The sequence below is a fragment of the Malus domestica genome, chromosome 09 (genome assembly GCF_042453785.1).
Source record: "Malus domestica chromosome 09, GDT2T_hap1".
NCBI classification, from domain to species: domain Eukaryota; kingdom Viridiplantae; phylum Streptophyta; class Magnoliopsida; order Rosales; family Rosaceae; genus Malus; species Malus domestica.
The window spans coordinates 9943554-9958721 of NC_091669.1; the positions used below are offsets into that span (position 1 = coordinate 9943554).

The 15168-nt window shown below is 37.5% G+C and overlaps 2 protein-coding genes across 4 annotated transcripts; one reads left to right on the plus strand and one right to left on the minus strand.

Moving 5' to 3' along the window:
* Positions 1 to 543: 543 nt before the first annotated feature.
* Positions 544 to 4642, plus strand: LOC103443040 (DEAD-box ATP-dependent RNA helicase 53, mitochondrial-like). 2 transcript variants are annotated; one of them, XR_003776102.2, is made up of 8 exons: positions 544 to 1124; positions 1265 to 1392; positions 1536 to 1947; positions 2366 to 2464; positions 2545 to 2769; positions 3064 to 3225; positions 3752 to 4334; positions 4420 to 4642. XR_003776102.2 is itself a non-coding variant. In XM_029108111.2 (7 exons), exons 1-7 carry the CDS (start codon positions 708 to 710, stop codon positions 4223 to 4225), a joined length of 1917 nt encoding a protein of 638 aa, XP_028963944.2. In that variant the 5' UTR covers positions 548 to 707; the 3' UTR covers positions 4226 to 4642. The 2 variants fall into 2 exon arrangements, 1 of the variants encoding a protein (XP_028963944.2); XM_029108111.2 differs by having other exon boundaries at positions 548 to 1124; positions 3752 to 4642.
* A 967-nt stretch (positions 4643 to 5609) lies between these two features.
* LOC103443038 (vacuolar protein sorting-associated protein 53 A-like) lies at positions 5610 to 14869 on the minus strand. 2 transcript variants are annotated; one of them, XM_008381825.4, is made up of 24 exons: positions 14554 to 14869; positions 14333 to 14427; positions 14168 to 14224; positions 13916 to 14066; positions 13693 to 13763; positions 13210 to 13334; positions 12754 to 12914; positions 12502 to 12643; positions 11880 to 11943; positions 10792 to 10977; positions 10655 to 10690; positions 10166 to 10270; positions 10011 to 10070; positions 9549 to 9626; positions 9195 to 9302; positions 9041 to 9106; positions 8292 to 8369; positions 8081 to 8214; positions 7906 to 7999; positions 7576 to 7653; positions 6989 to 7051; positions 6651 to 6719; positions 6473 to 6568; positions 5610 to 6193 (listed from the first exon to the last, which is right to left on the minus strand). In XM_008381825.4, exons 1-24 carry the CDS (start codon positions 14600 to 14602, stop codon positions 5891 to 5893), a joined length of 2469 nt encoding a protein of 822 aa, XP_008380047.3. In that variant the 5' UTR covers positions 14603 to 14869; the 3' UTR covers positions 5610 to 5890. The 2 variants fall into 2 exon arrangements, with proteins under 2 accessions (XP_008380047.3, XP_008380048.3); XM_008381826.4 differs by having other exon boundaries at positions 13916 to 14070; positions 14554 to 14827.
* Positions 14870 to 15168: the final 299 nt, after the last annotated feature.

Genomic DNA, 15168 nt, shown 5'->3' on the forward strand with positions numbered 1-15168 from the left:
TTGAGCCATTCCGATACCATCGAAAGAACATTGAGCCATTCCATGTGTGTATTTAAAATGAGATGGAGGCAATGCATATTTTGGTCACTGGTTAATTATAAGGAAAACTAATAAAAAATGCTTGAAAACTTTGAGTTTTAACTATAAAGACAAAATAAAGGGTAAAGTGAATGGTACCAGGATTGACTTTTTAGTGTAAAAATGTGGTTTTTCGTTAATGTGAATAGTATCAGGAATTTTTCGTTAAAGTTCCCTTAATTATATGGTTAGGCGAACCAGACTCCACATCAGGTTGTACAACCGTCTTCAAACCCTAAGACTCATTGAATCAATTGGGTCACAATGGGTCAAAAGGCCCAAAATAGAGGTCAACAAGCAACACATTGACATGGGCCTCGAAATTCAGTTATAACCTAAATTGGACTCCAATGAGGTAAAGCTAGCCCAGATTCAAGCCCCAAATTAGGAAAATGCAAAACGTGGGTCCCAAGGTCGACCGCAGAGGATCCCAACCCTTAAATCTCCCTTTCATTTCGTTTCCATAAACCCCTTCGCTTCGCCTCGGAGGTTTTTCTCATTCACTCACTAACTCGCCTCTCTCGCTTAAACCCTAAACCCAAAATCTTAGGGTTTCTCTCTCTCTCTCTCTCTCCTCTCCCCCCCCCCTCTCTCCTCTGAAACCCTAAACCCCTTCAAATTACATAAAAATGATGACCACCATCCTCCGCCGTACGCCCACTATAGCCACGGCTCGGACCTTCGCCGCCATCGAAACCCTCCTGATCAACCACCATTCATTTCTCGGCGCATCCGCCCCCGAGCTCGTACTCCCCGCAAATGGTGCCGTCGCCGGCGAGGCTAGGTTATACACCGTCTCTGCACCGAGGACGAAGTTGGGTTCTTCGTACGGGTATCAAGTAAGGGACTTGCACGCGAAATGTGGGGCGTTGAGTTTTCAAGCGTCGACGGCTCTGGGCGCGCAGCTCGCCGTTGATTACTCGGACGACGAGTCGAGTAGAAGGAGCGGTGACGATGAAGGACTCGAGATCGCGAAACTAGGGATTGCTAAGGAGATCGTGTCGGCTTTGGCCAATAAGGGTATCAGCAAGCTGTTCCCCATACAGGTGATTAATCATTTCCCAAATTTGTGCTCTGTTTAGTTGATGAGAAAATGATTGAAAAATATGATTTTTTTTAGTTTTTTTGTTGGTTGATTTGTGTATGGACTATGTATTAATTCATTGTTTGGGGATTTTGTCTACAGAGGGCTGTGTTGGAACCTGCGATGCAAGGGCGGGATATGATTGGTCGCGCACGAACAGGAACAGGGAAAACTCTTGCGTTTGGGATACCCATTTTGGATAAAATCTTTAAACACAATGCCATAAAGGGGTTTGTTTCTCATATCAAAATCATTAGTTAGATTGTTAATGTGCTCGGTAGGGGTTTTCGGTATGATTATCAGATTTCCTCTTTGCAGCATTTTCCTTTTGGTTTTTGGAGTATGGATTTGATTTATGTTTGATTATATATAGGCGTGGAAAGAGTCCTTTGGCTTTGGTTTTGGCCCCGACAAGAGAACTTGCAAAGCAAGTTGAGAAGGAATTCCATGATGCAGCACCTGGTTTGGAGACAATCTGTGTCTATGGTGGTACCCCCATTTCAAGTCAAATGAGAGCGCTTGACTATGGAGTTGATGTGGCTGTTGGCACGCCTGGTCGTGTAATTGATCTTATCAATAGGGGAGCCCTGAATTTAGGGGAAGTTCAGTTTGTTGTTCTTGATGAAGCTGATCAGATGCTCCAGGTGGGATTCCAGGAGGCTGTAGAGACAATCTTAGAGAGGGTACCAAAGAAACGTCAGACGTTGTTGTTTTCTGCAACAATGCCCAATTGGATTAGAAAGCTTACTCAGAATTATCTAAAAGATCCAGCTGTTATTGATCTAGTAAGTATGTTTTTTTTAGTCTGTTCTTCGTCGACCTTGTGTAGCTATTTGTAGGATCGGATCATAAGAGTGGCATGCTAAACCGAGTACAACCACCTTAAAAAAGAAGGTTTTCTCTTCATTTCAAAATTGTTGTGGTGCTTAATGAATGTGACCTGATGGTTTCTATGACTGACAAGGATACTTTTGGTTAAATTGAATGAGCAACTTGTCTTGTCCATTTATGTCTGGATATTTAGTGAAAGTTTGCAAAGACGGAAGAATTAGGTTTCAAAAAAAAATCAAATTACAGTAGCGGCAATAAGTTTTCTGGTGATTTTTTTTTGGTAACATAAAAACTATTAGTCTAAAGATGGCTTATGGGATCGACATATTCATCTGATCATATTTGCTAATTGAGAGATGGCATGTGCTTTAGGTTGGGGATTCTGATCAGAAATTGGCAGATGGAATTTCTCTATACTCGATTGTATCGGACTCATATGGAAGAGCATCAATTATTGGACCACTTATAACAGTAAGTAATCTTAACCTTTTCAGCTCTTACCTTTTCCAACATCTGGTCCTTCCTCACCATCAAGTATGTGTGTTTGTTAGGAACATGCAAAAGGAGGAAAGGCTATTGTTTTCACTCAGACAAAGCGTGATGCTGATCGATTGGCATATGCCATGTCAAGAAGCTTTAGATGTGAGGCTTTGCATGGGGATATTTCACAAAGCCAGAGGGAAAGGACCCTTGCTGGTTTTCGAAATGGGAATTTTAATATTTTAGTTGCCACTGACGTTGCTGCTCGTGGGCTTGATGTACCCAATGTTGATCTCGTGAGATTTATTTCACCATTTACTTTTGATTTTGTTTCATTTATCTATGTCTTTGTTTATGCCCTAGTTGATAATCACTAGACAATTTAATACTACATTATTCTCTAATCAAGCAGTTATTACAACATGTTCTCTTTCCCTTCCCTTTTGTTAGCTTTCATGACTGAATTAAAGCTTTTAAATACTCAAGTTAGGCCCATGTATGGTTTTTCACTGCATTTGGCACTGATAATGTTTTGGATTCAAATTAAGGAAAAGGAGTTGGATTGACGTTCTTCGCTTTCTTGGTCTTAGGTGATACATTATGAGCTGCCAAATAATCCAGAAATATTTGTTCACCGGTCTGGCCGAACAGGTCGTGCTGGGAAGAAAGGAAGTGCTATTCTTGTTTACACACAGGCTGAATCCAGGGCTGTTAGGACTATTGAGCAAGAAGTAGGATGCAAATTTACTGAGGTAAAGATGAAGTCTTTTACATTTGCATCTTCGGGTTACAGGGTTTTCTTTGGGTGGACTCTGCTCTTAGTTCAATGCATTGAGATTAACACAACTCTGAAGTTGATTATCATGTGTTTTTGCGTAAGTTAATTAATAGGTTATATGCTGAAAGTAGCTTGACAGTTTATACGCTCAGGATGGTGTGCAGTGCAGTGTACTTTCCTGTTAAAGTCTCTAAATGAATGATACTCATTTGACAGAAACAAATAGGCATTCCCATTAAGGATCTGTGTTTCCTCTAAAATGTTTCTGTGGGGTCTGGATTCATGTGCATGCTCTCTGTCTATCTGATTTACTTCTTAGTTTGAGTCGAAGCTTACCAGAGGTCTGACATAGTCCTCTCTGGTATTGTATGGGGAGCTTCGCATCATTTTGCATGCTTGGATACCTGATAAATTGCAATTTATATATTTCTTGGAGAAAATGTCTGCTTTTGTGTATGTTCCACCCTAGACTGATTATCTGATTACTTTGTGATCATCAGCTACCCCGGATTGCTGTTGACAGCAAAAGTATAGACATGATGCCCGACATGGGTAGAGATCGATCTGGCACGAAGGGTAGTCGATTTGGTGCTCCTTCGGGACCAGGTTTTGGCCGTCTTGGTGGGTTTGGTCGTTCCAATAGCTATGGTGATTCTTCTGGTCAGATGGGTAGATCTAGTGGGCCTCGTCCCGGTCATTATGGTGCCTTCGGTGATTCTCAATCTGGAAGTGGGTTTTCCGGATCTAGTTCAAACCGCGGAGGAAACTTTGGTAATTCAGGTTTTGGTCGTTCAAGTGGTTTTGGTAGTTCTGACCGCACAAATGGTTTCGGTAGTTCTGACCGATCAAGTGGGTTCGGAGTGTTTGGTAGCTCTGATCGCTCTGGTGGTTCTAGGAACTTTGGTTCGGATCGCCAGGGTGGACTTGACAATAATTCTAGCCGTTTTGGGAGCTTTGGGAATGACAGGTTTTGATGATGATCAAAACAATAGCAGACCCTTGGGATTTTATTCATTGGCAAGTCTCTTTATTTATTTCCTCTTTATGGTTGATCTTTGCCATCCCACACATTTACTGGCTCAGGTTGGTTTCTTTTAATTGACATATTCCTCTGCTCTTGGGTGAAGAGCGCTGACGATTCACTGACACGTCTGTCTTGCAATGTCAGTTAAGAAGATACGGAACCCAGGAGGAGAGAATTATCATGAACAATTATTTGCTTTCATGAACCGAAGTTAGAGGGGCCGTGTAGCGAACTCTGAGGAAGCGTCTTTAGGTGTTTTTTCTTCTTCTGTTTATATTAAGTTTATAAATTAGAATATGAAACGAAAGTCATCTTATTCGGATAAGGAGAGGAGGGTTCCTTAAATTAATTCGTCTTTTTAGTGTTATTGTGTCCATGTTTCGATTTTATGTCGTTTATTTGAGGTTGTGTTTTTTTTTTTTTTTTTTTTTTTTTTTTTTTTTTTTTTTTTTTTGATGAAGTACATCGATATTTTTACACTAAAGGGAGGGGGAGTTCGGCTAAACCACATAATGGGCAGCCTAATTTGATATCGAATTTTCCATTCACGAGATTCGAACCTAAAACCTTTAACTTCTAAGTGAAGAGGAATATTATCAAACTGTAGTACTAAGTGATTATTTAAAGTCGTGTTAATCCTTAAGGTTAGATTTGAAGCTAACAAACCACGTCCAACTTAACGAGGGACAATTTTATTAATTCCATGCTTTTGTGGTACGAGCTTTTCAAATCTCTCTTTTACAGCATTGGTTCTTTAAATTTTAAACCCTTGGAGTTGTCTTTGGTAGCGTAGTTTAGCTTTTTAAACAGTCTTCACCGATTGATTGCAAATTAATGTCAGTTCTTCAGGCTATTATGATTTGACTTAGGTTCTTTTCCAACAAATTAAAAACTGCGTTTCAATAAAATTTTCACTTATGCATATTAAAGCGCGTTGTCGCGTTTTGTTTGGGAACATCTATTTAAAGTCATTTGTCTACATATCTAGCGTCTCCGGGAAATCCTTCTATCCTCCTTTAGGGCATGTGATTTTAACACCTTTTTAACATTCCGCTATGCGCCTCTATTCTTTTTTGGCCTTCGGTTTAAAGCCAACAGGATCCTCTCTGGATCCTTTGGTGAGGATCTTAAACATCCGTGATGATCTGTGAATTATGTTCATTCATCGTATATCATGCAGTCAATTTTTCTTAAGTACTGTTTGTATTTAGTTTTAAATAAAAATATTTAAAATAATTTCTGACCGCACGATGTACAATGAACGAATCATCGGGATCCTCACAAAGAGAATCCGACGAGGATCCGGATTCGGTTTAAATAAAATCAAAAGATGATTAAGAGAATTCGAGGTTTATAATGATAAAATAAGCACCATATATTCAAGTTACAAATTATTCTCAAATTGATTGGGATTCAGTGTACGTACGCCAAAGCCAAAAATTGCTAAAAGTATATGGCAGTAATCTAATTTCTACTTAACGCGAGATTTAATACAATATTTTGTCCTATGAAAAATCCGTCCGAAAGCGACGCATGAGATTTAGCAAAACAAAAATAAATATAAAAGAAACAAAGAACCAGGGCATGATTTACATTTGTATGTGATAAAATGTTGTCATGCGTTGAAGAGCTTCCTGAAAGGCCCGTCTTTTCGATCTTTTGCAGCTTCGGTTAAAGCCAGGAACCTCTTGAACCCTGTTGTGGCTGCACCTCGCCCGAGTGCAGCTGCTCTGGCTAGCACATCGTCTCTGGATGCGATAAGTCCGGCTGAAGCAGGGTTTGGTATCAGAGCAGCTGCGGGGGCAGTTGGGAGTGGGATTGGTGGCGCAGCCGGTGGTGGGAGAGAAGGTTGTGTGATTCCCGGGCCGTGCTTGTTAAAGTCGTCTAGTATACTTTGCTGATCTGCTTTCTTAAGACCCTGCACATTCATACTCAAATTCAGTGAAACATGCATCAAATTAATCGGGTCATCCAACTCGTAACTCTTTTCAATTAATTCATGAAGTGGTATAAATCCACAGATTTCTTTCGTTGTTCAAAATAGTTTGAAGAACAGAAATGCGCTAAAATGCAATGTCTGCTTGCAAGTCGGTCTCCTCTAGTTTCTTAAGAGCTTTGATTTGATTAATGGAATGAGCAACAATGTCTCATGTGAAAAATGAATGGATGCGAAAAGGTAGGATAAGTTGATGATTACCTTGAGCTCCAAAATTCGCTGAAACTCCATTGGCGTTCCCTCTGGTAGTAATGCACGATATGTATCCGCAACAGAATCAATTGGCGACAGTATGACCTATATGCAAAGACAAGATAACCCTACTTCAGAAAAGAAAACCAGAGGCTGCCAGAATGAGTACCAACAAACTGATGCCTACCTTCAGAAGTGCTTCAGCTTTACTCATCTCCCGGCTTACAAATTTCGAATAGCTAGCAGCACGTGATGTCTGTTTGAATTGAAGAAATATATTGATCCATTAATAGATTTGATTTGTGTGCTTAAAAAAATAACCAGTCAATTATGACGAAAAAACTATCACGGGCACTTATGAGTAGGAATCAAGAACTGATTTTCATGCCTTCAACCCTGGAAAGTATACTTTAGGTGGAGTGACACTAATAGGGTCCTAACAGCCATAAACGAGGAAGGGGCTACTTGTACTTAATAGTTCTGATCATGCTTGTAACTATAAACATATATCAACAATTCACTCACTTGGTGACCAAGGGATGGTATCTCCAAAAGAATTGTCTTTACAGCTTGAGTATCCAGTAGCATCTGCAATAGCATCCAAACCATTTTTTAAGTCTCGGAATCACATTAATTAGTACTGGTTTGGTATTGAGATGCTTTTATAAAAAGTGGGTATCAAAAAAAGCTGAGCTCAAAAAGGTGTTTGGTAAACACTTAAAAACAGCTTATTTTCACAGTTTTGGGTGAAAAAAAGCTGAAAACATGAAGCAGCAAAAGCTGAAATCATGAAGTTCACTTCTGATATAAACTACAAAAATGCTTGGAGAAAAAAAGAAACATTTGATAAATGCAGAAGAAAGATACCCTAAACTAGAAGTATATATAATATATATTATATGTATATAAAATAAATCAAGATGCAAGTTTGATTGATTGATTTCTATCACAAGATTCAAACTACTTTGAATTCAAGACTATGAGGGAAATGGCATCTATCTCCCTAAAATTTCATTCGAGAAGTAACTATATATACTTGTCCTCATTTGTTGATATAAACAAAATTAGGTTTAAAAGGAAACAGAGACGATTATAAGGAATGCAGTCCCTACTTGTTGAGCTCCAGTTTCTGATATTTGCTTGCATTTGAAAATGTTAGTAAAGAAACGTGGACCAAGAGATGACGCAAGCTGCACAGATGAAGAGATTAGAACTACATTAGCAAAATGTTCACAAAGGACTTTAGTGTTAAGTATACGGTAGCCAATTGAGGGAAGGATGGTGGCACGCAACTTTAAAATGGTTGAAGAAAGCATGTCGTATCAATAAAATAAAGAAGAGTAAAAAAATACGAATAAATAATGACTCATGAACCTAGGAAAACAAGACCAAGATCTGTGGAAAAAATGTTTAACATGAAACATGTCTGCCCCTTGTATTACCTTGTCCAAGAAAAATTGGAAGTAAATCGGTGAAAGAAGTGTTCCAAGGATAGGAATACTAGTAACGAGGATCATATTTATGCCATTAACATACCTGCAAAAAGGTGGATGTGGTCAGTTGTAGAAAGTGTGTATTGGATGTAAAAGAGCAAAACTTAGATTAATGGTAGCTTACTCTGACTGGTCACCAACACTTTCAAGCGTAGCCCATGGAACTCTTGTCATTGCAGCCATTTCAGCATCAAACTTAGTTTCTAAGCCTTGCACCAAGGTTACTAATGCTTTTGTTATAACGGCTGAAAATTCATCCTGCACAATTGCATAACTCTTGTAGAAAATGAACAGGAAAAAAAATGCCTTAGGTGAACTTAAAAAATAGGCAATACCTGCACTTCCGACATATCCACCCCATCAGCAAACTGAGTATCAATTATTTTGGATACACTTTCAGCCAGTTCACCAGACTGCAAAGAGTTAAACATAAATTAGCAAGAATTTATAGTAGTTTTCCTTCTTGTACTATTGTGTATGTCTACAAATAAATATGTGAACACCAGATTCAGTGCTAATCATAAAATAATGACACCTCACAATGGTTTCAGCAATAAAACATGCCATGCCAACTAACTATTTAGAAACCTGAGAAACCAACTAATACTGACAACAATTTCCATCAGAAACACAGTGTACATGGTAATCACGTGTATTGATGATAATTACGAGCACATACGTTATACACCTAATGTTAAAATTTATAACAAGATTCACATGACACATAATGGCAACATACTAATGCAGTCGGTGATGAATACAATAAGTAGTTGATTCATTTTCCACTCAAGTTATTATGGAGGTATGTGTGTCAGAGACCTTACAATCGTAGACTAATGTAAATCATTACATTAATCAGTGCCTTTGTTAGCTTCTACCTTTTGTAATGCGAAAAATAAGAAAATATATCAGACAAAAAGAATCATCTAGTTCTTATTTATCCAGAGATTCCCATCAGACATAGTACCCCCTTCTCATAACTGTAAGTTACGTTCAGACAGGGCATTATAGCTTCACTCGCATATAGGAATCAAGCTAACACTCAAAAGTCAGAGTAGCTGCATGTCTCAAAAAAACTACTTACCGTCTTATGGCAGTATTCAGCTGAGTTGACAATGTAACAAATCACCCTTTCATCTCTGTCTGATGTCTGCTAAGCATAAAAGAAAAATAGCATCTATTCATAATAACAAAAATTTTGTAATATATCATGAAGCTTAAAACTGTTCCCTTTATACCTTTATCTGTCCGTCCATACCAGTTGCGGCTGCAACAATCCCTGTACCACCTTTAGGTAGTCTTACAAAAAGCTTTGTAGCATATGCCTTGAGAATCCTTTGAAAAACCTAAACTTGGAAAGAGGCACATATCATATTCTGGTTAATAAAAAATATCTAATTACTCGAACTGCTTAAGTCACAAGGAAGAAACATGCATTTTTCTAATGTTTGAAGGCGGCTGAAGTAGAATAGTCTTGCAACAAAAAATGATGGCCTATAATCACTAGGCATCCACAATAGAGTGTTGATATTGTATGCACTATGCGTGTCGACGCCAATTAGAATATCAAGTGAGGAACTTCAAGAAAGTACCTTGAACAAATTAAATAATGTCTGGTTCTTTGTCAAAGCGCTGCATCGCTTTAAGCTCCTCTTGATTATAAGAAACAACTGCCAGACCAAAAAGTGCAACCAAGTCACATTATCTAACATCACTAAAGAAATAACCATGACCTAAAGTAAATTTAGTCATAAGATTCTAAGGCGTAGTTCTAAGAATTCAGTGTCCAGAAGAAAAAAAGTTTTCTTGAAACAATAAAGGATCTACAAGAAATCAAGAATATAACAATTTGAGTATTGAATAACATTTTAACATTCATATCACATAAATAAGTTAAAGAATGACATCAATAAAACTAAGAGTGACTGAGGCCAATGGAAACACGCGCTGTCCCCAAATCAAAGGCTTTTAGTTTTATTCAAGTCATTCTCATTTACTGCAACACTAAACTTCTAAAGAGACGGTAGAAAAATAATGAAAATCTAAGTGCTTACCTGCATGCTACTTGATAAAACATTATTCTGACTTCCCTCCTCAATGTCCCATGTTTCCTCCTATTGGAAAGATGAAAACAAAACTTAAATCAAAGAGGTAAAAACACAAGCAAACTATTGAATAATTGTTATAAATAGTAATACACCTATTCTACCTGAACAAGTTTCTCCAAATTCTCCATCAGTGTCTTCTCTTCTAGTTCTGTGTAAACATTCAAGTGAGGCTCAAAGCAAGATGAAATGATTCCACGGAAGTTGAACTGCCAAATCAAGCAGTGCAAGTAATTCTCAGAAATTATAACTATGAGAAGGTAGACTTAGCACTAAAATACAAGAGGACCGTAATAGTAGACTATAACCGCAAACATTACCATATCTTAGTCATCTTACCATAGTAATAACCCCAAATTTTTAAGCAGGATACAACAAATCTCACATGGATTGCTTACAAATATTTTCAAGATACACTCAAGCAATCTCACTATATAAGATTCACCGTTATGGTATGCTAAAGGTAATGTAGAGAACATCAGGAATGGCATACTAGAAAAGTCAAAATCTAATTATACACACTCATGGCTCATTTCATTTCATATATATTAAGGGGTATTATGAAAGGATATAAGTAGTAGAAAAAAATTTACCCCAGCTGCAGGTGCTGATAACTCTTTATCCTTTTCCTGGAGAATGAAAATCAGAAGGAAGGCTTATTAACTTGATGGTATAAGGAATTCACATTGTGAAAATTTCAACCATATTAAGCAATACATAGCATGCATACCTCTGTGCTACTTTCCTGATGTGCAGCAAGCTTTTTTTCGTACTTCTTTCTAATATCTGAAGCACTTTGACTAGTGTTTTCCCCTCTACCAATTTCTTCAATCTCATTTCCAACCTCCCTGCCTCGAGTACCACCACCAAATTTCTCTGCCAATTCATCCTCAAATTCAAGAGTTCGCTGTAGTGCCTATAGACAGCAGTCAAAACATTAAAACCACCAACAAATGAGAAAGTTTTGAAGGCCATGAGAATGGATATAAAATGTCAACAATGAAATTTTTTTTTTTTATATTTATCACTAGCATATCACTTACAAGAAGCCTAAATATAGATGTGCCACTTGAGGTAAGGAAATGCTTAATGAGTATAGTTTCCCATATTAAGTCTGATTAGCAGTTCTAACCATGATTGGATTTGGTTCAGTTTTCTCTTTCTATTGTTTGTGTTTCCTAGCATAAACTTCACTGATTCATCAAAGAGAGCACCCGTACAGAATAGTGACTGTAAGATCTCAAGGAGACAAGCAATGCATGATCCATACGGCTCCAAAAAAAATTAAATATGCATGCACTGCATCACTCATGGGTTGTTTAAAGGTTTCAACAGATGTACCCAAGATTATAAAGGAAAAAACAAAACTAAGGTTTTGTACTCCGCTGATTGGTTCAACATCTTTCCTGTGGTTTCTATTAAAAAAGACAGGATCTCTCACTTGTTTAATGACCCATTTCCAGTTACTTTCATGAGGCAATACAAATGATATCACATCATATGGATAAGGAGTTGAATAACAAATTGTAGAGAAAACTGAGTGCCACAAGAGATGGATGGTTGCATTTATAGCAAAGCCAAAACGGAAGTGGATTAAAATAGTGCAAGAAGACATGATGACATAATGATATTCGATTCAAATGCCTCAAAAAGGTTGAAATTGGGTTTATCTGAAGTCTGAACTTAGGTTGTTTGTGCAGCTTCTACAAGAATAGACAAGAATCAAACTAATCTAAGACAAATCAAAGAAGCACCAAATATCACTCCTCAATTACATGTAAAAGCAATCCAACATAATAAATTAGAAATATGGCTTACCAACAATAATGTCCCAACATCAGGCTTTTCTTTCTGATTATTATGTATATCTTCCAGCTGCTTTCTGAAGAAAAAAACAGTACAAAAAAATTTTAAATTAAGTTTCTGTGAATTTCTCTGGTAAAATCAGATGTTAACTAGAACCCACTATGTCCCAAGGGTCAAGTAAATGGAAAAAGGAAACGAATAAAAAGTCAACCTCAAAAGTAAACTAGATTAAGTGTCGTCTATGGAATTTTGCTTCAAATATTTTTCTTCTCCTCCGATAAAAGAAAGATAACTAAATCTCAAATAGTAAATGGAGAAAAGGAAGAAACATGTATTTTATCTGCTATGTGTGATGGCATTACTCGCCCTCCCTTTCTACTTAGTTACACGTGTGACCACCAGCACATAGAACACTACAATGTTCAGGTTTTTTCTTGAAGCACTACATCGAAACCTTGAATATCATAAAGATGGCAATAGGAACATCAGTTTTCAAATGTTAAATGTTCTTTTTCAGTATTTTAAAAAGTTGATGGCTACATTTTATGTAAAAGAAAAACTAAGAAAATTCTACCCTCTGAAAAGGAATTGAAGTTATCAACAAAATATGATATTGAAGGGAAGTAGATTGTACCTTGTTTTTTTACAGAACTGAATACAGAGCCGATAAGGAACATGCCATGAAGTAGGAAAGATTTTCCAGATTTCTTCATTTGTTCTCATACGACGCTTTATCCATGCATATCTTCGTTCAGTTTTATCCAACTTAGCTAGTTCTACAATAGAGAAAACAAGATTAAATTCAAAATAAAGGACAATTAAAGTCAAGTCTGCATACATACTGAAAGCATCTCTGCTAAGAATAACATCAAACATGAACACACACCAGCTCCTTCAAAGATCTGCTCATAGGAAGTAAGTTCCCTGCTGCAAAAGTTATTTACTAATTCTTCCCTCACAGATGGCTCTAAAGCATCAACAACCAAGCAAGCATCAGATAACTGCTGAAGTAAATTAGTTTCCTCCGACTCCTTTCCAGTACCTAGGCTGAGAATAAACCGCAAAAGAGAAGATAATTAGGAACTAAGAGTCCAAGATAGCAAAAACATTATAGTTGCAGAAGGTTAACTAAGAGTCCTAGACAAACAACTCTCCATACAGTTCCAGCCTTAAATAAAATATAAGGCACACACATTCTAACAAAGCATAAAGAATATAACCAAATGCTATAATTATTAAACCCAAAACCAAGCATCAACAGCCATTTAATGATGTATCCTTTTAATGGTCTACTTAAATTTGATTTGTATGTATGGCACTGCATATTATTTTAAACACTTACCTTGAGAAATCAGAAAACACATGCGACTTTAGAATTTGTTTGATATTCTTAAATTTTTCCCTCAGCTCGGTGATTTTTGGAATGTCCCTGTAAGCCTCAAAATGGCTACATAACTGGTTCACAGCCTGATACGCATCATAAACTAGAATTAAAATGAAGCACTTGCTCAAAATTCATATAAATCTAATCTTTTAAAACTAGCAATTACTTCTCAATCATCTTTGTATAATGCAAAAGTTTGTATCAGGAAGAAAACAATTCTATTCCAAAGATATAACATAAGCAAAATAACACAAAATGCTGCAAACAATGTGTATCATTTCTTACGAGGATCTTCCAATTGCTTAAACAGAGTGTCATAATAATCCGATGCTACAAAAGACTAAAGCATAATTGAGAACTTCAATAAAAGAGTCACAGAGTAAGCTCCTTTTTTACCTGCAGTAAAATGACATGGTATTATATTAATAGCAGATAGGTTACCTCCAACTGTGCAGCTGCCTCTTTATATTGTCGTTTTGAAGCCATTACTTGGAGCTGCTCAACAGCAGAGACTGCCATGTCACAGAAAAAGGGTACTCCCATGAGAATGTAATATGAAAATGTAATATGAAGGCATTCATCATCAGTTTCTAATCAGGGTCTAACAGTTGATCGATAAATCTTGATCAATCATCACTGTAAAAATCATAAACAAGCAACTAACCAAGCATGGTCAGGCGATGAAGAGCAGTAATCGTCGTTGTTATATGCTTCTTTGCAAAGTCTAACTTCTTAATGTCGCGACATATTTCTTGAACCATTGTCTCACTTTGCTCAGCTTTCGTTTTAATTTCGCGGATTTTATACATGAGTTCCTGCCTTAGAGCATCACAAAGTAAATAAATAAAACAAAAAATTACACACTTTGATTTTACAAGCCTTGATTTTGCAAATTAACCAGAGTTTAAGAACAGACCTCCACGGCATGCGTAGCAGCGGCGAGATCTTCTTTCGCTTTCGTCCCTGAATTGCTCTGGAAAAAAACACACCAGCCAATCCATCAAAAACTACAAAACTAGTATAAAAAAAAAAGGTGCAATTGGAGTTGTGAGCTCAGAGCTCAAAAGGCAAAGGCGACGACCTGCTGGCGAACCGCCGCTAAAATTTCAGCATCGACACGCCGAATCTCACTGTGTATCTTCTGCATTAGCGGTTCCACACCAGATAAAGACGCCTCTGATTGCACAATTCAAAGAATTCAAAGAGTAAGTCCAACACCTACACATTCTGCTTATACATATTCATACTACAGATATAGATATATATATATATATGGAAAGAGAGAGAGAGAGAGAGAGAGACCTGTGGGAAACATCTGGTTGATGTATTCCAAAGCGCTTGACTTGTCCATGGCTGCCAAATTAAGCTCTGAGCTCGTTGCGTTGAAGTAATGGATGGGAGAAACGGTTGGAAGAAGGAGATCTGAGAATTTGGAGAGTGGATTCTCTCTCTTCTCTCTCTCTGTATCTCTCTCTCTCTCTCTCTCTCTCTCTCTCTCTCTCTCTCTGAGAGTTGAAGCTTTGCTTTCGATTCAGCAATGACGCTGGAAGATGGGTCGATCTAAGATCGACGAGATTGCGTGAGCCGGGTTTCGGAGGAGCAACGACTCTGACCCGACAGTTTTGGAGCGGGCCATAAAGCGCGGGTTTGTATCCCAACCTATATGGGCTGAGCCTACTTTTGTCGTTCTATGGGCCGAACAATTTTGCATGAGATACTTTCGACCAAATAAATTCAAGCTTAGATGCATTTGTTTGGTAAAATAACTAATTAACATTTACTTTTTGACAATTGTGGGTTAAGTTAATTGGCAATTACAGTGTGTCGTCTCTTCTTGCGCAAAATCTGTCAGATGCTGGTTAGTTAATTCGTAATGATAGTGTGTCGTCTTTATTTACGTAAAATTTAAAACTCTTA

Coding starts and splice junctions, on each gene's coding strand:
- LOC103443040 (XM_029108111.2), top strand. CDS start 708: ATGATGACCACCATCCTCCGCCGTACGCCCACTATAGCCACGGCTCGG. Junction 1,125..1,264: donor GCAAGCTGTTCCCCATACAG/GTGATTAATCAT, acceptor TTTTGTCTACAG/AGGGCTGTGTTGGAACCTGC. Junction 2,465..2,544: donor TTATTGGACCACTTATAACA/GTAAGTAATCTT, acceptor TGTGTTTGTTAG/GAACATGCAAAAGGAGGAAA.
- LOC103443038 (XM_008381825.4), bottom strand. CDS start 14,602: ATGGACAAGTCAAGCGCTTTGGAATACATCAACCAGATGTTTCCCACA. Junction 9,107..9,194: donor GTATGGACGGACAGATAAAG/GTATAAAGGGAA, acceptor TATGCTTAGCAG/ACATCAGACAGAGATGAAAG. Junction 8,000..8,080: donor AGTGTTGGTGACCAGTCAGA/GTAAGCTACCAT, acceptor ACCTTTTTGCAG/GTATGTTAATGGCATAAATA.